Source organism: Zonotrichia albicollis, chromosome 3, assembly GCF_047830755.1.
Source record: "Zonotrichia albicollis isolate bZonAlb1 chromosome 3, bZonAlb1.hap1, whole genome shotgun sequence".
Lineage (NCBI taxonomy): Eukaryota > Metazoa > Chordata > Aves > Passeriformes > Passerellidae > Zonotrichia > Zonotrichia albicollis.
Genome location: NC_133821.1, coordinates 34043886 through 34066672, shown reverse-complemented (window position 1 = coordinate 34066672; position 22787 = coordinate 34043886). Strand labels below are relative to the sequence as shown.

Sequence of the window (22787 nt, the reverse complement as noted above, 5' to 3'; positions counted from 1 at the left end):
TGAGTCCAGCCAAGGGTCTGAGAGTAAAGGGACTGAAACCTCTGCTGTAAGAGCAGAAGCTGAGAGAGCTGGGACTGTTCAGCCTGGAGCGGGAGGGCTCAGAGGAATCTTAGCCATGTGTATAAATACCCAACTACAGGCTTTTCTAAGTGGTACTCAGTGACAGGACAAAAGGCAAGGGGCACAGACTGAAATCCAATTTCAACATAAAAAAATACATTTAAACACAAAAAAATCTCTTTTATTGTGAGGAGTTGCCCAGTGAGGTTGGGCAGTCTGCATCACTGGGGATATTCAAAACCCAAACAGATATTCAAAAACCAAACAAACCCCTGAGCAGCCTTCTCTAGCTGACCCTGCTTTGATCCTTCAGAGGTCACTTCCAGCCATAACTATGATTCAAGACTGCTTTTAATCAGGAAGCTTTACTCAAATGGCGTTGGTGAGAGGTTCTGTTAGATTTTTTAAAATCTTGGGGATCTGTTCCATAAGGAGTTGAACTTCTGTATGAAAGTTGTTTGTTATAATGGCAATATCTTTTTGTAGTGCTGCTTGAAGATTTGCAGGGATTGTTAACTTCATGTGCACCTTTTGTTTTGCCTCTCAGGAACGTTTCTTCTCGCCAAGATTTCGTCGTCGACTTCATGCTGTCCTAGCATCTGTTAGCACTTCAATGCTGATTTTATCAAATCTAATATTTCTTGGAGGAAATCAAGTTGGAAAAATCTACTGGAACAGGATCTTTATGGAAGGTAAGTTTATTTTTTATGTGCTTTCTAGATAACAGAATGTTCCAAATGTTACCTTGGGTGGGCTGAGCCAGGTTTGTCTCTCAGTGCACTAACTGGGAGTTAATTTTTTTCTGGTCAAAACTATCAAAAAATCTGGGAAAATTCAAATAACTCTGCAGGCTGCATGACTACAAAGAAACATTGCTTTTCTCCCATTCAAGCCTAGAAGGAGGGCTGTCAGGCTTCTCTGACAAGAGAAATTACTGAAGATCAAGTAATAAATGTGCGACAAGTTACCGAGCTGAATTTTTTCCCCACTCTGCATTTCACACCTGTCTGTAAGGATAGGTGTATTAAAGCCAACCCCATACATTCTGTGGATGGCTAGTGGGTAAGATCTGCATAATACAGCATAATTGAACAAGCATTCATGGCTTTTTTTGGTAGTGAATGTGATTTCAGGCTGGGGACCTGCTGACTATTGAGGACAAGTGTGGGGACAGGAGAACTTGGGTGACAGTGTCAGCCTGTGGTGCTGCTGAATAAGCAGTATGGGACGTGCTCTGAGATGACTCAGGAGACAGAGTGAGCTTTAATTGTTTTGCCAGAGGTCAGTGTAAGTAGGACCAGTTTTCTTTTTAGGTTCTTACTGCTGCCAGGCAAATGAAGATCTTGTAGAGGAATATTGCTTCCTCAAGAGGGAAGTACTAATAGGCTTCTGTGCCTAGAAGTGTTCTTTTAAAAAGACCACCACTGTCTATTGCAGTGTTTTCTCCTCTTGTTCCTTTCAATGGTTAGAAATCACCTCTGGAGTTCCAAGATCCTACTTAAGCATCCCAAAATAGTGAAACTCTTAAAGAGTAAGTTATCTATATGAGTGGAGGGATTTATCTTCTGAACTAAAGGAGAAAAACCATTCAAAGAGCTTGAAGAAAGGGACATTTTTAGCATGAAATATAGTGAAGCTTTTTGTTAATGCTGGGAAGGAAAGAGGGAGTACCTGATTTTGCTCTTCAAAGCATAAAATGCTTGTTTTCTGTTTTTTGAAAGGCTTTGTTTTCTCTTAAATTGTTTCCTTCCAGTTAGTTGGCCAATAGTAGAAAATAAGCTGAGAGAAAAAGTTGAAAGTAAATTTGAACATCTCTTCTTATTTATTAAAAGAAAAAAAAAGGATTAGTGAAGTTACCTATCTCAGCCTTATAGCCCCATACAAATTACTTCCATAATGCAATCTGTATATTAAATGAAAATATATATCAAGTATGCCTTCCTTGTTAGAAGGGTTACTGGTTTTGCAGGGGTTTGCAACTGATGAAGGATAATGTTTTATGAAGTATAACAATATTTAATTAAAACAGAATCAATCAATTATTGATTGTTTTTCAAGGTTTGCTTTTTTTTTCTTGGGGGGGGGTTAGTTCTTTAGTCCATTCCTCCTGCACTTGAATACAAAGAGTTACTTAAGGATTAGGTACCAGTCATCTAAGACAGGAATAGGAAATTAGTTTAGTCATTTGCATCTTTGTTTCCATAATGTTTTAATCAAATTAACTTTATTTTTAGAACATAAAAGCTTTTGCTTAGCACGGCTCATGCTCCACCAGTAGAAATCTCAGTGTCTCAGTGTTCAGCTTTGTGAGCTTTGCATGCCTCTAGTATTTGATCACTCAGATGCCTGTGCGTAGGTTGTTTAACTGCATTGTTGTTCTGACAACTCCCATGTATAAACTGAAACATCCACAAAAAATTTGTTGCATCTACACACCTGATCCATTGTGGTTTTCTTACTGTGGAGCAAATGGGTGTCACTCCAGGCTGGGGATGAACAAACCAAGAGCAGCTCTGCAGTGAGAGACTTGGGGTGCTGGTGGATGAAAGCTGGACATGGCCCAGCAATGTTCACTGGCAGCCCAGAGAGCCAAATGTGCTTTGGGCTACATCAAAAGGAGCCTGGGCAGCAGGCCAAGGAAGGGGATTCTGCCTCTCTGCTCCCCTCTGGTGAGACCCCTCCTGCAGTGCCGTGCCCAGCTCTGGGGTCCCCAGCACAGGAAGGACAGGGACCTGTTGGCGAGAGTCCAGAGGAGGCAGCTGAGATTAGAGGGATGGAGCACCTTTCCTGTGAGGAAATGCTGAGAGAATTGGGATTGTTCAGCCTGGAGAAGAGAAGGCTTTTGGGGTGACTTAACTGTGGCCTTCCAGTACCTGAATGGAGACTACAAGAATGATGGAGAGGGACTTTTTACAAGAACCTGTAGTGACAGGACAAGGGGGAATGGCTTCAAACTGAAAGAGGGTAAATTTAGGTTAGGTACTAGGAAGAAATTCTTCCCTGCAATGCTGGGGAGGCTCTGGAACAGGTTGTCCAGAGAAGTTGTGGATGCCCCATCCCTGGAAGTGTCCATAGTAAGGCTAAATGGATCTCTGAGTAACCTGGTCTAGTGGGAGGAGTCCCTGCCCATGGCAGGGGCTGGAACTGGGTGGTCTTTAAGATCCCTTCCAACTCAAGCCGTTCAATGATTGAAGGCCAATCAAATCCAGGACTATTCAAAACTTCGTCTTCAGTTTCAACTAAATTTAAGTGCTGGTCTGTAAGAGAGACAATAAAAATCTACATTTGCAGTGTACAATGTTAAAAGCTAAAGTTAGGTAAATTTGTTTGTAGTCTGCACTGTTCTGGTGAATCCAATTCATCAATATTTACAGACTAAACTAAACACTACAAATATGTACTCTTTGATCATTCCTTTGTCAGCCCAAGAACAGATGAGATGATCTAGCTACTTGGCTTGCACTCAAGCTTTTGCCTTCACCTTATAAAAATTCAGTTGGGGGTATGCTTGACTTGTTAGAACTAAGGGTGGTGGTGGTGAGTGGGTGTTCTGTTAGGCAGGAGGGCATTTGTGTGGGTTTTTATCTTTGTACTTCATTTCTGGTGTGATGCAAGCAATATAAAGTTCCCAAGAATTAAGATTTTCTTTTGTACATTACGATTCTGTAGAGCTTTAATTAGAACAGATGTTTATATTCTGTCATTGACTTGAGAAAAATAGTCTAGAAATCTGGCAAAGGACCCCCAGAGCTCTTTTGTGTGTAATACCCAAATCTGAGTCATTTCACTTCGTAGACAAAGCAATGTTACAATGTCCAGTAGGCTACTGAGATCTGCTAAATATGTATCTAGTTGCTTTGAGTCAGTAATTGTTAGCTTTGGGTCAAGAAGAAAGAAGATATTCTGTGAAGTTCAGGTTAAAATATTAGAAATAATGTTCTCTATTTAAAAGCTCTTTGATCTCTTCGAAATTTACCTTGGTTTAGGAAACCTAAGCAGGGTTTTGCACCACTCTAAAGCCAGAGAATAGACATTGGCATTGGCAGGACATCTCTACATTCTCAGGAACCCCCCAGCAGGACTTGAGATTGGCTGACTGAGGTGGCAGAGGGCTCTGCAGCACTAGTGTGACATTAAATCCCTCTAAGGTCAGGAACAGAGAGATGTGGAAACAAAACTGCCCACCTGTGCACTATCAGCTGCAAAGACTAGTCAGTTCCTTTCTTTTGTTCAAATCCCACAGAATTATGTCAATAAAGATCTGTACATATATGGGTAGGAAAAAAATAGAAGAACAGATGTGTACTTCACAGTTTGTAAATGTAATTGGCATTTGTAGATCACTAAAAAGTAGACAAGAACATATATGCTAAATTCCAGCAATAAAATACATCTCAGAGTAGAAATCTGATCTGCAGGTTTAGGTGCAACGTAAGATGTTGTGTGTGGCATTTTCATGTCTGGCAAGTAAATGAACCTCAGAATATCAGTATTGTAAGGCCCTAAATGCCCAGCCTACAGCACTTCATAGTCAGAAATTATCAGTTCTCTTGTATAATGCTGAAAAACAGAACACTAAGGAGCAGCTTCCTGCTAGCATGTGTGTGACAGTGATGCAAATTTAAACCAACCAGCTCTTAAAGGAAAGTTTTACTGAAGCTTAAGATGTAAGAAATGCACTTCTAGTTTTGCTCTTTAGTTACTGGAGAGGATCTACTCTGTTCTTTTGCAAAGACTGAGAATTATCAAAAATCTCTACAGTTTTGGAAAGCGGAGAAGAAAAGATATGGATATGAAAGCACTTAAACCTCAGGGCCAGCACAGTCAGTTCAAGGAGAGCCATGCAAGTGGGATACCTTTGTTATCAAAGGTTTGTGAATTGCATTTGAAGAACAGGATTTAGATGAAGTTTCCTGGGATTCTTGTTTGACTGATACTTGTTTTGAAGTGCTTTGGCAGTGTTTTCCACAATTCCTGTACCACAAACAAGGGGAGTTAATACCTGAGCATGTATTCTTTAGTATTTTTTTTTGTTTCCTCTTGTGAAAAATAGATTAAATGTATCTGGCTTTAAAAATAATTTTGTGCATCCTTAAAATCACTGGTGCAAAATTATGAGAGCAGAGGTCTGTGTGTCTTGTGTGTATGAATATTTGTTTTTAATTTTGTTCTGAAAAATCTTTCTGTTCTTTCTGTTCAGACCAGCCTTAGTGCTTGTTTCTAAAATGTAATTTGGCCCTGTTATGTGCAAAGAAAAAAGTTCCTATAGCAAGCATTTACTTTGATCTTTCTTAGCAAAAATTTTCTCATGAGGAACAGTGTCACATGTTTAGTAAGGAAGTGGGAGAAATATCTTCTGTGTAACAAACCAATTTTAATCCTGTATTCTCCATAATTCAGTAATGCTTCACTTCAAAATGAGATGCTCCAACAAGAAAGGTTCTCTTTGGAAGGGCTCACCCCTGCAACCAGCACTGTTCAGTGCTTTTGGTTAAGAGACTGAAATATTTTATCAAGCATGGATGAAGGCATTGGACTGGGAGGGGACATAAGTGTATTGGGTGATAAAAGTCTGAAATTCTTCCTGGTCTATTTCTGGTTTACCAGGAACAGTGTCCAGATCACTGAGGAGAGCACTTGGTGCATTTCAGGTGTATTTTACTTTGAACAGCTGTCTGAAAATTGGACAGCCGTGATTTAACTTAACTGTAAGCCAGTACTTTAGCTATCCAATTTACCTTGTCAAATTGTGAGGAGTACCTCTCTGGAGGGCAGTTCTGCCCATGTACATCTGTCTTAGCATGGGATGAGATGCACTGTCACTCTTCACTGCGTTCAGGGGCATTTTGTGCAGCCTAGTTTAGATTAGATTGAACACCCAACCTTTGAGAAGTTGTCCTTTAGTAGACATCCAGCAAAGAGTGAATTTCACCCTCACTTAGGAGTGATTTACTGCAGGGGTACAGAATGGCTGGCTGGGCAGAAGTCCTGCAGGGAAGGATGTCTGACTGCTCTACCAGATTGTGAACTTCCTGCATCAACAGCATTGTACACCTACAGCAAAAATAGACCTTGTGCAAAGATGCATTGACAGCAGTGCAAAATGCATAAATGCTCTTGTCCTACGTGAAGTTCTGAAGGCTAAAGTTAAAATATGTGCACTTTTGGTTACTGCAGTTTAAAAAAGCAGTAAGCTGACAATTAGGAAGAAGGAAATACAACAACATAATTGGAAGTCTAGAGCCATGATCCTGAATAAATGATATTGCTATGTTTTGAGAGATAAGTATTGAGGGAAGAAATGGATACTTAAAAGTTTCTGCAAATTAAATTTTACCGAGATGTTCTGATCACCAGTGGGTGAGGAGGAGGGAAAAATCCCTGTAAAATATAGCAAGTACTTGCATTTTGGTGATCCTTATGGGTCCCTTCCACTTCCAGCTCTGGATATTCTATAATTATATGACATTACCTAGATAAACTGTTGGCTTGCCAACTTCAGGGAATGGCCTCCAGGTAGAAAAAAATCTGTCCAGCAGAGCAGAAAATACTGATGTCATCATGATGTAGAGGTAATCTCTTAATTGCCTCCAGACCCATTCCAAGCCCTATTTTCATTAGGCAGTTTATCAGCAATTAGAGATGTTTAAAGCAAAACTAAAATTTATTTCTCCAGGTCTAATATTTGTTCACTAAATGAAGATGGCGATGCCTTTATTTTGCTTCCAGTTTTCCCTTTTTGGCTTGCTTTGAAGCAAAATAAGATCCTATGCTAATCAGAATTCAGATAATTGATTAATTTATAGGGAAAAGAAAAGATGTTCTCATTAGCACCTTGCCTACTTTACAGAGGGAGAAAGCCTTTGGACTTCTCCCCAGCTGTGCAGCACAGCAATCTCCGATTGTGTTTCAGGGCATCTTAGGCACTGATTTGCAAATGGGAATTTCCACAATCATGGCATACAAGATTCAGAGGTATGAGTGGAGCAAAGAGTTTGGTGTAACATATTTGATGTAACATGCCTAAATGTGGATTTTTTGGCTTACTTTGGCAGAAACAGTGGACCATTATCTTATGATATTAAAATAAAATGATGCAGACTGATAATGACATTGTATCTAACACAGGACTGAAAATTATTCCAACAGTCTCTATTTGTTTCATTCTATGGAAATCACTTTGTTCATGAGTTGAGAATTGCAGTGCTATCAGCATCTTTCAAGGCATTGTCCTGACCTATTGTTGCCTTTCGAAGTTTTGCCCTTGGTTGTGAAGACAGTAAAATTAGGTTGTGGCTTTACAAAAACTCATTTCTGTATTAGTAGTAGAGATGCCTAAATTCAACATTTAAATAGTTTAAAAACTATGAGTTAGTTATTGTGCAGCTCCACTGCTGCGTGAGATGTCATTAACAAAAAAAGGTGAGAGATTCCTGTATTGGTGGTTGTATGTTCGAGTCTGGCTCTTGCAAGATCATGTCTTCCCATCAGATAAGTTGTTGCCTGTATGCCTCACATGCAGGCAGTGTAGGTAGAAGGCCTCAGGATAATCAGTTCATCCTTCGAAACTCAGTGCTGCTGGTCAGATTAGGTCATACATTTAGCACATTTTAAAGGCTGAGGGAAGAGGCTGAGGAGCAAAGTAGTTAGAACTCATTATCCAGCAGGGTTTAGTTGAACATTTTAGCTCTGAGGTCTTGCCAGATAATATACAACAATGTCTTAGGAGCCATATTGCTTGTAACAACTTCTGAAATTGGTTGCAATGATAATGTAATTATCTAGCTGTGAAGGGGCTTAAAGGTGCAGGAGGAATGAAATCATGCAGCAGAGGAACTCAAAGGAATCCACAAAACCTGTCAGCTGTGGCGTCCCTGTGAGTGTGTGATAGTTCACTGTCTATTCTATGCATCTCTTGCAAAGTCATTGTTCAAATTTCTTTGCAGCTGAACGAAAAAGGAGGGCTGCTTATTGGCAATCCAGAGTTTCAGATGGCCCTTGTTTTGGTGTGGAAAATTCTGTTGTAGAGTAGCTGGCATATGGCCTTACAGCATTCTTGTTCTGTGGAAACTCCCCCTGAGGATTGCCCTGATGGGGAGACGCCTAAAAAAGTTCTGTGCCAGGATTGAGAGATGAACAAGACTTTTGGTTTTTTTGATCTTCAGATTGCTGTTTATTTTTCTCTTATCAACAGTTCAGCACACTGTCTACATACCAGACTTAGTGTATGAAGAGAAAGGCACCAAAAGTCACAAGACACACAGGTTCAAAGTCTTTTAAAACTATTTTGTACAATTAACTCTTAGAATGTATTTTATTTCTACCTTTCTACCAGTAACTAATTATTTGTCTGTTCACGCAACATCTGCATTGTGGCGCTTTTTAACCAAATCGTCTGTGCCACCAACACTGCAGAAAAGGGAGTAGATGAAGAACAAGAAGGAGATCAGACAACACCCAAAATCCTCCATCTTGTCTTCCATCTACCTCCATACTAAAAACCCAAAACTGTAAGTTTTTCACCCTGTAACAAACGACAGTACTATCTGTTTGACACACTCATAGATTCTAATTCATCCCAAAGTCTTGTAAGCTTTCTCCATGGACAAAGGTTAAAAGCAGTGTTCCCCTGGGGATCAGGACTTCTCAGGACAGGCAGAGAAATGTTTCCTGTGCCCTGGGTTCCAACATTATTCCTCCAGATTTTCACTTTCACTGAGAAATCCCACTTGCTGTGTTATGCAGAAACTTACTTAGGGTGATTTTTTCCAAAAATACATTTATGAACATTGTATTGATGAATTGTGTAATTTAGAGTAATATTGCATAGTGGCAGAAGTATTACTGAAGATGTCACATTTTTCTAAGTGATTCATTCTTCTTCATGCACAAAGGAAACTTGTTTTCACAATCATTTATGTGACCTTGCTTGGTGGGTGCAGTTCATTGGGATGTGAACTGGCAAAATACCAAGAAAAATTAATTTTGGTCTGCAGCAATAAGGAGGCAATATTTGGGTATTTTTCCTTCTGTATCTCCCAAAGGATGACAGCTGTATAAAAGTAAATATTCACATATTTTTGGGGGCATTTTCTTCAGAGTTGAAACAGTAAAGTGTGCTCTGCCATTTTCTGTTGAATCATGTTTGTTTGAGACTGTTCTATGTGAAAATTGTTGGAGCACTGCTATGTTTAAATTCAACTCTTGCTGTTTAATCTCAATAGTTAACCATTTGTCTTTAGATTCTTAGGACCTGATTTTGTAACCAAATCAATGCAGAAAGATCTTCCTGTCTAGAAAGTTCCAGAATATGTGCAGACATATCTGCTGGGATCAATATGATTCCAAGGACAGAATCAGTCATAAATAACCTATATTTCATATATCTTATTAAAGCCTTTATTTATTTATTTAATAAGCTTTAAAGGCTTATTGAAGCTTTTATCTAATTAAAGCTTTACATAGTGCATGTGCAAGTGAAGAAAATGTAGGGCAGTGCACACTATGACTGCACATAGAGTTCCCTGTTGTCCATTGTGCTGTATCTGACTTACAGAACTAAATAAGCTACTCTGCACACAGAAAATGGGGAGTTGTTCCTACATTGTGCTGCCTTCTTGTCAATTTGCAGCTCTTTCATAAAAATACAACGTAAAAATACAACGTAAAAATACAAAAGCTACTTTGTGAGCTTTGCTGATCACAGGCAAAATGCCCCCAGATTTTCAATGACTTTGGCAAGGTTCATACAACCTTTTTCAAATTGTTGTGATGTTGCTAGTGAAGTACAGTATGGTCTGATAAGCAATTGTTGTAGTAGTTTGGCCAAGTCCATCTTACAGATGGAACCTTGCAGGTGGCAACATGATGCCCCCAAACACACTTGCCCTGCTGGTGTGGCAAGTCAGCATGTGCTGGTTTAGCATAGTGTTTCAGAGGCTGAAGCAGTTTGAATGTGTGGACTCTTTCTGCCTTAAACATAGCATTTACATAAAAAGAAGAAGACCAATTTTTCTGTCAAAAAGGTTAAAATTGCCATGACCTCATAGCTGCTCATCAGTGGGTAATTCAGCTTTGCCTTCTCATTCCCCTGTATTTTTGCCATACATATCAAAAGCCTCACAGTAGCCCAAAGTCACATAGCTGGGTATAGAATACTTCAAGTACTGTGGTCCCTGTGCTTATTGGGAAATTTATACATAAATGAACTCATGGTTGTGGTGTCATGATTAGTAAGAGACATTATTTCTGCTAATACCTGCAATAATCAAGAAAAGTTTTCTGAGGAATGATGTAATCTTTTTCTTTTCCTGTACTCAGGAATTTCCAGGAGTCTTGTAGGTGCTACTTCTGTCTTGTCATTGAATCCTGCTTCTTTTGTCTCTCAGCCCCTTTCATTTGTCCTCAGATTTGAGCTAGTCCTGACTCGCACTTTTTTTAACAAATGCTTTTTGAGAGAACAGTTCCTACACACAGAAAGTAACCTTCTCACAGCAGGAACTGGAACACCAGCTGTATTTATCTTTGCAATCATTGAGACTTTCATGACAACTTTCTAAGTTGCTTATTTCCTGAAAATAGTGTTAAAACAGCATTGTGGTATTCCACAGTTACTGCAACTTGGAGCCTGCTAGATCAAATTTTCTCAAGTTATAGCAAAAAAAAAAAAAGACACCTTTTTGTTTTTGCCCCAAATGCCAGCCCTGCATATCAGCTTGAGATTGAGAATTCTAGCAGTGTTCATTCTGGTTCTTGCACCTCTACCAGTGAAGTCAGAGGTGAGAACAATCCTCTTGTAAAGATGCATGGGCCACAGAGGAGGCTGATCTGTTCCTAAAACTAGTGTTCCCTGTGCACAGGCATGAAAAGCAGTTAAGAGCTTATTTTTCTTACTGAGGAAGTCTGAGAAGATTTTTACTATGCTATAGCACAGTTCTGCTGCATTTTTACACTAATACTGTTTTGCTTATAATTTCATCTAGGTAAACAAGCAAAAATTGTTGTCTCAGACTATTTTAGCATTTTTTCTTTTTAATCTCTGAATGAATTTATTTCAGCCATCTTTAAATAGCTGCTGCTTTAAAGAAAAGAGAAGCTAAAAGTACAAGAACCCAGAAAAAAATGAGTTGTTTCAGCCTTGTCTTGACTGTTGGGTTTTGGGGGAGGGTTTGTTTAGTGTTTGTTTGGGCTTTTTTAAGAGGAAGGCAGCAAAACCTTGTATTCGTGTTCAATAAAATTTATAGACTTACACCCTTCTAAGTGCTGGCAGTTCTGTAAAATTACTTCTATCTCATGTCATTCCATTTACTACTAAATTGCATGCTGGGACATATTTTCTTCATGCACTTTGCACCAGCCAGCAAAGACGTGGAACTCTGCAGAGCTGTGATTTGAGTTCATGCTGAACTTGGAATGCAGCAAACTCTGTGTGAGCATTATCAAACCCAATGAGAAGCAGCACCATATGGTGGGACACACGGCTCTGCTGTCCCCAGGGAAGCACATGAGGCAGAAATGTGTCTCCTCCCTAAACAGCTGCATTTTTTCCCTCAGTGCTACACCAGTCACTGATAATCTCACTGCTTAGTGTGGTACCTGTAAAGGATGGATAAGCAAGGAAGCATGTGGCTCTGCTTAGTTTTTAATCTCTTTGGGCACTGTCTTCCCGTGAGAAAATGGAGAGATATCTGTTGTCTCCTGAAACCTTGCTTCTGTCTCCTGCAGGGGCTGCACCCCTGGGGTACAGTGCTCTCCAGTGCTGTCCTGGGGGTGACTCCTGATGACCATTTGGATACATGAAGTGCATGCTTTGGCTCTACCTGAGCTCTGTGAGATCAGATAGAATTAGAATACTAAATGGAACAGTTCCCAGAATTGATTTAATAATCTCAAAAATATACAATTTTCTGTTAGTGCATATACACCCATCTTTGAGTAACAGAATGTACCTGAGATATTAGGCTAAATAAATGCAAGAAATATTAATGCCTTAAAGCCAGTCAGAGATCATCATAAGAATTTCCAGTTACTGTTACAAATTACATCTAATGCTTGCAATTCAATCTGCAGTGAAATAATGACAATTTTCAGAGCAGAGAAATTCCTCAAGAATGTTTCTTCCAAGAAAGTAATGGATTTCAAATACTAGGATATTTTTATTTAATACACTGTCTTCCATTTTATCTTTTTCATTTCTCATTTATTGCTTCTAGATTTCCTTATCTAAGGTGAGCATGTACTGAAGCCCAGTAGTGACCTGGTGGCTTGTGGCAGTGTTTGTAGGTGTTGAATTTTCACTGCTTAAGGTTAGCTTAAAAGCCTGTTACAAATGCCTTGGCTATCCATGCTTTAACAAGATCCATTTTATTTCTGACACTTGTTGAGATACCTGACAGAGATTTTCCACAAATCTCTGTCAAGCTGCCAAACTTGTGTATTCCTGCCCATTCTGAGGGCATGCAATAAATGGTGTGAGTCACTTGAAGCTACAGAGCCCAGCCTCTGTTTAGGCAGCTTAAGCAGAAAAAATGCTCTGTTGTTAATAACTGATTCATAATTGATTTTTCTTTTAAAGCTACTTCCTTATTTTTGCAGCTTGCACCAAAAACTGGTAACTAACACAATAAGTTTTTTGTGTTGTTAGCATCCATCCTCCCAGCCATGTAAGAACACTGGACTATTGATTTTTATCCCTTCTGCCCTCTTTCATGTGGTTTTTATTAGACCCACAGCTAAGCCCTCAATCAAATATAATAATCCATCTGCAAATTCTAACTTAGGCTGTAAAACAATCCTTGGAGAAGAATGACTTCTGTATTATACTAAAATATCCATAAAAACTCTCCCTATGGTGGGACTTTTATGTGTGAATAAAGATTTATCTTGCATCTAGATTGAACACAATCTCAAATCCTTGTACTTGTGTGGAGTGTTGTTGTTGAAGAGGGTTTTTTTGCTCTTGAAAAATAGTAGCAAGGTGTTACTGAAGTAGTTGTATTGTTCAGAAGGAAAAACATCTTCTTTAGCAGTCCTTAACATTGAAGGAAAACTGTAGGTATACTGTTCCATTACCTGCAGGTTAATATGTATTCTGCAGTGAGAAGTAGTTTGCAAATAATTGAAAAAAGTTTTAAACTTGAATCTTCTGACTATAATGCTCTGCCAGTCCCTATGTCTATTATTTATAGTGAAGGTGTCTTCTATTTAACAAATAGTTTGCATGTAAATAGTTGAAAACCAGTTTATCAGAGAATCTTAATGTTGTCCCAGTTGCTATTAACTATTATCTTTGTTTTAAAATGATTAAAACAGTGATCCTTTTTCTAGCATGTCTGCTGAACACAGTTTAGAATGTTACATATATATATATATACATACATGCATACACATATATATATGTATATATATGTATATATGTGTATATATATATATGTATACATATATGCATTCACTGCTGTGTATAAACACTGCTTCAAGTACATTTTACTGCAGCAAAAAGGAAATTCAATCCTATATTTGCAACAACATAATCTTTAACACAGGGGCACTATTCATCACATCTGAAGTCCAACTTGTGGATATCTTATTCTTCACCCAGCATTGAGACAGGTGACAATTTGCACTGTTCTGGCCAAATGGCATGTTTAAATGTTTTAAGAACTGTCAACGTGTACCAATGTGGAAAAATGAAATGCTGAAAGACTCTGGAGAGCTGCTAATAGTACATACAGACTTTCACCTTTGCTTCACTTTATATTTTTCCAGGTCAGGAGCACCTGACAGTTTGTACCACCTGATAGTTTTTTCTGTGCCTCTGATATACAACTGGGAAGAAGGGATTGGAGAAAGTTGCTGTTGTTAACACAAACTCAGCAATATCATGGTGGGTCTGCAGATTTCTCTAGGAGTGGAAAAAGCTTGGAGACTGAACTCCTGCTCTTGTCAATAGTTTGGTCACTTGAGACCACAGCAGCTTTCATAAAAGCTGTGAAAAATGTCCAGAAAAATGTCCATCCCATCTGGATGTGCCTGGAGGAGAATTTACATGGGGGTTTGTATATCAGTTAGAGTAGCAAAAGCAGTGTCACTCTAGTTTATTGTATTCCAACTCAGGATAAATATATCCTAGCAAAATGAGATTCTCTTTTCCATCATTTTCTTACCCAGAGTGTTACCATTTCATCAGATGTAACAGGAGATCTGCAGGACTGGTACAGGAAAGTGCCCTGTAAGTCAGCACATAGAGCCAAAACAAGGGTCACCAAGACCCTCAGGGTAAAACCATCAGTAGCCCCCAGAAAGCCTCTTACCATTATTTGACTCAAAATTCTATGAGAGAAGACTGCTGTATGGGTGCATTTTTAGTGTCCACATGCCTAAAGCCCTCACAGTGTTCACTGAGGTGTGTCAACACTATTGTGACCAGTTTAATACAATCTTCAAAATGTGATTTGGCCAGTGTTGCATATTAAATTAGTGACACAAATAGATGGAGAAATCAGCAGTTCTGGGTCCTATTCATTAAATCCTCCCTCCATGAAGACATAATGGGTATAATTTGAGCTGTGTAGTTAATATTTTGCATCAGACCAGCCATGTGATACACTACTAGTGGCTCACCTTTCCAGTCAAGAGGAGGAGTTTCATGCTAACCATGGAGGGTCTGTGCTCATTTTCCTTGGATGAGCATTCAGAGAAACAGAGAAAGCAGTATTTGTTAGTTAGATGGGACTCATTCAAGTTTTACAACCAAGCTGTCACTGAAGACACTCAATAGTCTTTTAAAAAGTGCAAATATTCTTTCACCATTGGGTCAGACCAAGATTTAGTACATGGTCACTCTTGAAGGCCAGCATTCTTGTGGTCCCAGGCATCATGGTAGCTGCCAGAACCAGATGTTCAAGGCAGAAATGCAGAGGGAGTGGACCAGGTCTGGAGAGTTCAGGACAGCAAAAGCTTTCATTACAGTGAGAGCCATTGCAAATGAGATCAGTGAATGTGGTGCTGACAGTGACTGCAGTGAATGTCCTTGTGCACAGGGCAGGACATAAATGCTGGGAAATACTTGATGGTGCATAATGTTATACCTCCCAGAAAGAGCGGGATTTAATTTCTCTTGTAAAACTGAGAAAGAAGTCATTATTTCTTTATCTTACAAATATGTGTTGGGTCTCTGCACTCCTCTGCTGTTGACAAAGGTCTCAGATATTTTGGCTTAACTACAACTAAATTGTGAGAACAACAAAAGACAAACACTAATTAGTATTCTTTTGACTGCTGTTCTGAAGAAATGGAGCTGTATTCTCAACTCCTTCTCAAGCTCCAATGGAGATGAAAAGAAGCCAATGACTATGAGGGAGGACCAAAAAAAGAGAAATGGAAGCAAGGCAGATCCAGCCAATTTCTCCACAACGCAAATTTATGCAAAATAAACCTTAAAGAGAGACCTGCATTGAACCTACTCCATCTTTGCAGATTTCCTCCGTGGCTTTTGCATAGGCTCTCACTCTTTTCTGGAGAAAAGCTGTTGTCCAGTTCCTCTTACTGGGCTGGCTTGAGGAGCAGAAAGTCCCCTTGCAAAGTAGCAGGAGGAACAGGGATGGCATTTTGTGCAGTGCAAGGTGCCAGTGGGATTAGCAACTGGCTGCAAGAGCACATTGTGTTGAATGAATAAATTATACCTGCTTAAAAATGTAATGCAGACCAACATTTTTGATTTGTATAAGCAGAGTTCAGATTGACCTCTGCCTGTGGCTGCATTAGCTTGTGTGGCTGGCACTGCCACAGCTGCTGAGGATCCCTCCAGTGAGGTGCCTGGCCTTGGCACTGGAGGGCAGCTCACACAAACTGGAATTCCACAGAGTAGAATTTCTGGCTTTTTCTTGGGGGTTTTTGTTAGAGGGACTTAGCAATCAAAGCTCACATGCTGGAAACAGTGTTTTTCTTGTCCAGGTTTTTCTCTTAAAAGAAGTTGGATGGACAGGAGACAAACAGCTTTTTGGACTCTCCAGTAATGAAGACAACTTTTTCCTTGGTGATAGAGGTTAGAACAGCTGTAAATCTTTTTCATTTTCTGCAGAAATTTGGAACAAATTACAGCAGTTTTCAGCAGGCTGAAGATTGCAGGATGCAATAGATTCTACTGTAATTTAATGAAGTCCAGCTAAGGCCTAGGAAAGATGTAAAGTCCACTCACTCTGGCTGTGCTGCCTCTGATAATTTGTTCTTTTCCTTGATTTCTAAACCAAAAAATACTCATTTATCATGTGCAGAATGACTTTTTCTCTGCTAGTCCACCATTTTGAAGAGGAACATCATAAAGTATAACACCTTTTAGATGCATTTCTCTTTAATTTTCCTTTAAAAAAAATCAAAACCCTTAGAAGAAATGAAAAAGGCCTTGCCTACAAATAGTGTCATCTGGAGTAAAATCTAAGCCATATTCAGTCATCTCAGATTTTTACAAACAGGTAATGTCCTTAACAATGTTCCTCCCTGTATGTTCTCTCCCTAATTCCCTGAACAAATAAACCAACTAGTGGGTTGAGACTTTATTATCATTATTATTAGCAGAGCTGACTCAAGAAAAACATTCATGAGTTTGACTTCATCAACACCTACATTTTACTAAAATACCACAAGACATTAGTGGAGCTCTGTGTTTAGCAGGAACTCTACTTGCAAGGCATAAAAGAGGCAAATTGCCCTTATTTTGTTCTTTTTGGTCATATTTTAGTCATTTGAAATCATTTTCCAAAGTCATTCCCAGGTAAGAATTAAAGGCTTGATTACTTTATGACTACTTTTATTTTTTTAAATTGTTTAATGGATTGCCCCTTTGACGGTTTTGGATTTTCCTCGTGTCTGTTGAAAGGCATCAGGATTCACTCTGGCTAGAGGATGTGTGATGGGTGCTCCATCACTCTTGGCGGACTGGCAGGCTGACAGGAATATTGCTCTGCAGTAGCTGCCACAGATCTGTTTAGGATATCATGACTTCTATGGGTCAGCCCTCCTAGTCCCAGTATCACCCTAAATATCTCCTTGAAACCAAAGAATCAGAATAGTTTGAGGACATTGAAGAGCAAACTGCCTGAAGAGGCTGAATAGCATACAAATGAATAATGAAATTACTTATTTGGCACTACTGGCATTATTTTTTAGATAATGTATTCAGGAGGAAGTAAATCAGTAAAGGGATTTAAGAAGCACAAAAGGAGATTTCAGTATAATGAATTTCATTCTCAGAGGTGATACCAAGTATCTATAGATGTTATAGGGAGGATTTTTGTGTGAAGCACAAATAGCTTACTCAGATTTTTAACTCTGTTGGATTGGTACAGTATCTGTTGAAGATGGCATTAGTGCTTTGTATTACTTTCATCATTCACCCTGTTTCTGTTGGGAAGTGAGTGTTTCCTCACCATGTAAGAAATTACAGGACATCATTAGTTCTTTGATGGCTGCTTGAAGAAGCTGATAATTTTTTAGCAGCTGAAATTATAAATCTCATTCCTCACCAAATTTGTTTCATTGAAGCAAACAGCACCAGTGTGAAATCTTCAAACTAATATGCCCACATGTTCAGTGGTGCTGCAGAATGTGCTGTTAATATTTCATTCACAACCCTGTGATGTGGTGTGGCCCCAGTTGCAATGGGGTGATTTCAAAGTTTCCATGTTTTAAATTGAAATATCAACCCATGCAGAATTGGTTTGAGTACAACTGTCTTATCATTGACTAATGGAGGGGGGGAAATGTTTGCCTGACATCATTTTATTGTAGGCTAATTTCAGGTGAAGAAGATAAAGCAAATTTACTTTATGAGAGTAGTCCAGTGCTTGGTTTTGAAGAAGCTCTTGTGACAGTCCCAGAGTTTTTGTACAGAGAGGCTGATTGAACATTTTGGTTTATGCTGAACAGTTTAGGAACAGATTTGGTTATGCCATTGTTGGCATCAGTTGTACTGAGCTAGAGTAGCAGTGCTCACATGGTCATTGCTGCTTTTACTTAATTGAAAGGAACTGAAAACATACCTTTTCATTAGACCATTATTAATCTGCAGTTTTATTTAGGAAAAGCAATATTAATAGGCATTGAATTTTAGCACTGATGTAACCATGATCTAAATAGATGCATATGTTTATAAACACACAAAACCTTAAACTGAAATGGCTCTGCCATTTTTCCTTTTACTTACCATAAAATGAGGGAAAACTCATGAGGTACCTACCACACACTAATTTATACACAGCAGCTTTTCAGGGTTGATCAGATGTCTGAAATTACCTGTGTGTTTCAGTCAGGTAGAAGTTTCCCTTGAATATTGTCTGAAAAATTTCTTAATGCTCAAGTTTTCAAACAGAGGAAAGGAGTGTTAAAAAGCTGAAAGTGTTTTATAAGATGCCCTGGGGAAATTTTGTACATAACTTTTTTTGAATTTGATGTGCTGGAGCTGCTTTTTAAATTTTGTTGGTTTTGTGTTTGGTTCAATTCTGGTGGCTGTAACCTCCTGCCTTAGCAGTGCCCTCTGTGTCTCATGGGGAGTGGTGGCCAAAGGTGAGTTCACAGGGCACCTTGCTGTTTCCTGATAACTTATCTGAAATGTTATGGACTTATTCCAAGAATTCATCTTTTTCCTTTATGACGGTGATTAGTTTTCTGGATTTATCTCTTAATTTGTCATGCTACCAAATTTCTGTTTCTTAAAATAATCATTCTGTTGCAATGCTTCTAATTTCAGTGATTATTACAGCTCATCTGTGTAGAAAAGTAGTGGCAAAATTCCAAGCTAAGGGATCTTCAATTTAAAGTGCCAGAATTAGTACAGAATAGCATATTCCTGGTCAGTGTTACTGAGCAGAAAGCCTCTCCATTTTGGCCTCCAGAACATAAATGTGCACTGCTTCATTGGCAACTGAGCTGTGCTTTCTTTTAATCTAGTTCTGATAGCACGGCATTTTTCCCTTGAAAGGGGAGGAGAAAGCAGCTTGCTGGAGACATGGCACAGAGCTTTTCAGCCCAACAGTGAGTTTTTACCCTGTAACACCAAAGGAGACACAGAACTGTTGTTCATAGATATCCCAGATGCTTCAGCAAGTGAAAAAATAGCTTGACAATGTTAAATGTGAGTGAGGGGTGGACAAGTTACAATTTCTGAAAACCCATATGTTTTGAAATATATTTCATTAGAAATATCAGAAATTAGAAAATTTCCACATTAGAAATATATTTCTGCCACTTAGACAGAGGGCAAATACATTTTTCTAAAGGAAACAACATTCTGACTTTTGGTGAAGTATTGAAGAAGCCCTGTAGCTACACAAATCAACGCCCATGGTAATACAGTAGATTTGTTTGGTCTTTGGTTCCCCTCCCCCCACCCAGATTAAACTGTGTTAAAAATCTGTCAAAATCTGGGTTTTTTTCCCCTGGCATTTCAAATTAAAATGCATGGATGAAACTTTATTGAAGCTGAAGTAGGACTTGCATTGAAGGACAAGATTTCATTCCATAACTCAAAAGAAGCAGCAGAGAAGAATCAGCCATACAATTTTGTGTAACAATGTGATTATTACTGTGTTAGATTGCTCCAGAACACTGTATCAACGTCTGAATTTTGGAGTGCCTGTCATTTATTTCCTTCAGTTAATGGCAAAGTTTAAGAGGCAAAATTCGCTTTCCTGTTGCTCTTCCCACCATCCTGCTATTTGGTGTAGTTTTGACCTGCAACAACTGATTATAGTTCTTTAAGGACATTTAGGAATTCTTCTTCCAAGTTTTGTTGTTTGCATTTCCTCCAGAATGTCAAGTATAACCTTGTGAGGATAGTTTGACATTTCTGCAGCTGCACTCCATCCCAGCATGTTTTGCTCATGACCAGATTTAGTAAATTTTCTATGTTCTTTTTCCAGAAAGAGAATGGATTTATTGGACATAATTAGTTTGTTTTAAATCATGGCTGCTTATCACTCTTACCTTTGTCATCACAGAAGTTGTTTGTAGTTTTTGTTATCTAAATATTTGTGGCATTCCTTTAGTAATTATACATGCCAGCATTTACAGCTGCTCTCCATTAAAATGAGTCTGACTGCTCTGCAGCTACTTTTTCATCATTTAGGAAAAATTGGCTTGTGGTTTGGAAGGGGGCTAAACTCATTTGGCATCTTGGAGGTTTGTCATGTAGCTCTTGGATACTCTGGAGTGTCAGTGGAGAAGCATTGGGTGTGTTAGCAAGGATGGGTCACAGGCTGGACCAAGCAGACAAAGGAGAGCTGCATTTCCACTGCTCCCTGTCCTGCTAATCATAAGTGCACCGAAAAAATGTGTACAGTACAGAGTTAAGAATGCCCAGCAAATGCAGCCAATTCTGTGAATCTCAGTTTTATTGCAAAAGTAAATAAATCTGGTATTGTAGAGGATTAGCAGTGGAGTGTGTTGCAGTTATAAATAGTCACCAGGGTTCATGATTGTGAGCTGCATTTACACACCTTTCCTCCCAGTGACAGAAATAAATTGAAAAGTGACAGGAAGGTGATGGATGAAGAATTGATGGATGCAATGTCCTGTCTTGGCTTCTTTTTCAAAAGAGAAAGCACTGTTTTGTATTTCTGTCATGCACAAAACAAGTACCTTTCCTGAGGACCATGGAAAAGGTAGCACAGAATTCAGCTTTGTATTTGCAGTTCTGGAGCTTGGGGGTCACTCACTGCTTCATTAGTTCATGTGTAGGAGTGATAATTCAGGGGAGAAAGGAGATTAGCTTCTATTAATTACTATAAATCCCTTACAGCATCTTCTGTAGTGGAATTAATAAGCAATTAGTTGCTGCTGGGAGCTACTGAGATTTCAAGTATATAAAAAAGTAATGATGAGTCAGAACTGTATCACATTAGCTTTGTATGAATGGTGAGGTTGAGGATGGCCATGAAATTGTGACAGTGACAAAATCCCACCAGCCATCTAGACAACTGCCATTTCAGACTGGTGTCTGTAAGATCTGAAGCATTTTTAATTCTTCTTAATTCCTATTCAGGATCAGCTCTGAAGGGATGAGTTTGTATTCAAGGGCGTGTTTCTTGGCTGTCTGCTGGAAGGGTTTTGCTGAATGACTTATTTGGGCTAATGTAATTAAGCTTCTATCCAAACCAAGCCCATACCTGAGTGTGTGTGCTGTGGGGCTCCTGGGCACGCTGTCCTTGCTCTCCCTGCACACAGATGGCAGGGCAGGGCTGGGGCTGCATCCCCAAGCAGCAGGTGACACCAGGGTCTGCTGATTGCAAAATGCTTTTGACAAGAAAATTGAAAATGTTCACGTGGTGTAACACTCTGAAAGCAGAAACTCTATCTCAGGGGCACATGCAAAATTTCAGGCTTGAGGGGATCTTTCTGCTCTCTCAAATATCTAAGGGGAGGATATGGATAAGACAGGAACAGAGTCATCCTAGGGTTGCAATAATAATAAGGACAAAAGGCAAAAGTCACAAGTTGCAAAAAGGGAATATGCAATTAAATTTCCGGGGGAAAAGTTTCAGAACAGATTGGCCTGAGAGGTAGTGGAGCTCTGCTGACAAAGCCCAGAGCAACCTAAACTGGTGGTGATGGCACTGAGAGAAGATAAGAGACCCTTCTGACCTAAATTGTAGTCTATAGTCCTAGAGTACCTTCACAAGTCCTTGCATAGTGTGCTTTATGAAGAGGTTACTTCAAACAGGATTTGTTGGTTAGCTTTGGAAGGTTTTAGTTTCAGCAGAGAGAAATCCAGTGCAGGCAGATTGTGTTGTTCTGTGGTGCTGTAAGCAGAGGCAGGCAGAGGATTCACTTCCAAAGCATATCTTTTCATTTTTAGAGGGACTTTTTTTTTTTTAACTCTCCCTTATGCATTTTGTCAGGAACATCCAGCATGAACTAGATAAGTAACTCTTGCACAGGCTCAGATCTATTGTTTAAAATTAATCACAAGTGAAAAACTGTTGTTGCAGAACCACTCTGTATAACAGTCTGGAGCAGATTGGAAAAGCTCCAACTTGCTTCTCATACTCATATATTTTCATGGTCTCTGGTGCTGTGATAGATTTTTGGTTTCTGAGATTTGAGTTCAGCTTTTAGATTTACTTGAACTGCTGGAACAATGAAATGTGGTTGTGTGGTGAGGCTGGCAGCTGAGTATGACAGATAAAAGGCTTATCTGTCTTCTAGTGCTTTGTTCAACATTTTTAAAAGTTGCTTCTAATTTCAATTGGGAACAATACAGAGAGGATTAGCTTAGTCTTAACAAATGCAACAAAACAGTACAAATTATGTGCAAAGGCATCTAGGCTGAAACTCTTACTTGTACCTCTAAGGTGTGTGCAGTGTATGGATGTTGACACACAGTTCAATTTTCTTCTTTATTCTGGCTCAAATATCTGCTTTTTAGACTTTTAATTTCATCTTTGTCTCCTTTTCTGTTTTCATTCCCACTTTCCTTTTCCCTTTGTACAGACCATTTCCTTATACCCTGTCCTAAGCTATGTCCTTACCTGCCTATCCTGCAGGTACTTCCTCCCTTTTCTTCCTTATCTCTTTTTTGTAACCTTTTTTCTGATACCTTCTCTGCCATCCTTAGCATTAGTCATGCACAATCCCACTTTCATTCCTTAGTTATTGTTACAAAATTGTATATTCTCTTCTTTATGCCATTTCCAAGCGTGGAAGGATGTGATTTTGCTTCTGCAGAAAAACCTCCA

The 22787-nt window shown here is 39.1% G+C and overlaps 1 protein-coding gene across 3 annotated transcripts in view; it reads left to right on the top strand.

Moving 5' to 3' along the window:
• Positions 1-22787, top strand: part of HHAT (hedgehog acyltransferase) — a 148345-nt gene that overhangs the window by 89034 nt on the left and 36524 nt on the right. For 2 of the 3 annotated variants that reach the window (XM_074537125.1, XM_074537127.1), the window contains exon 11: positions 608-752. In XM_074537125.1, coding sequence (XP_074393226.1) covers positions 608-752 — 145 coding nt within the window. Of the gene's footprint in view, positions 1-607; positions 753-16011; positions 16103-22787 lie in introns of all 3 variants that reach the window. The other variant, XM_074537126.1, reaches the window with a different exon arrangement.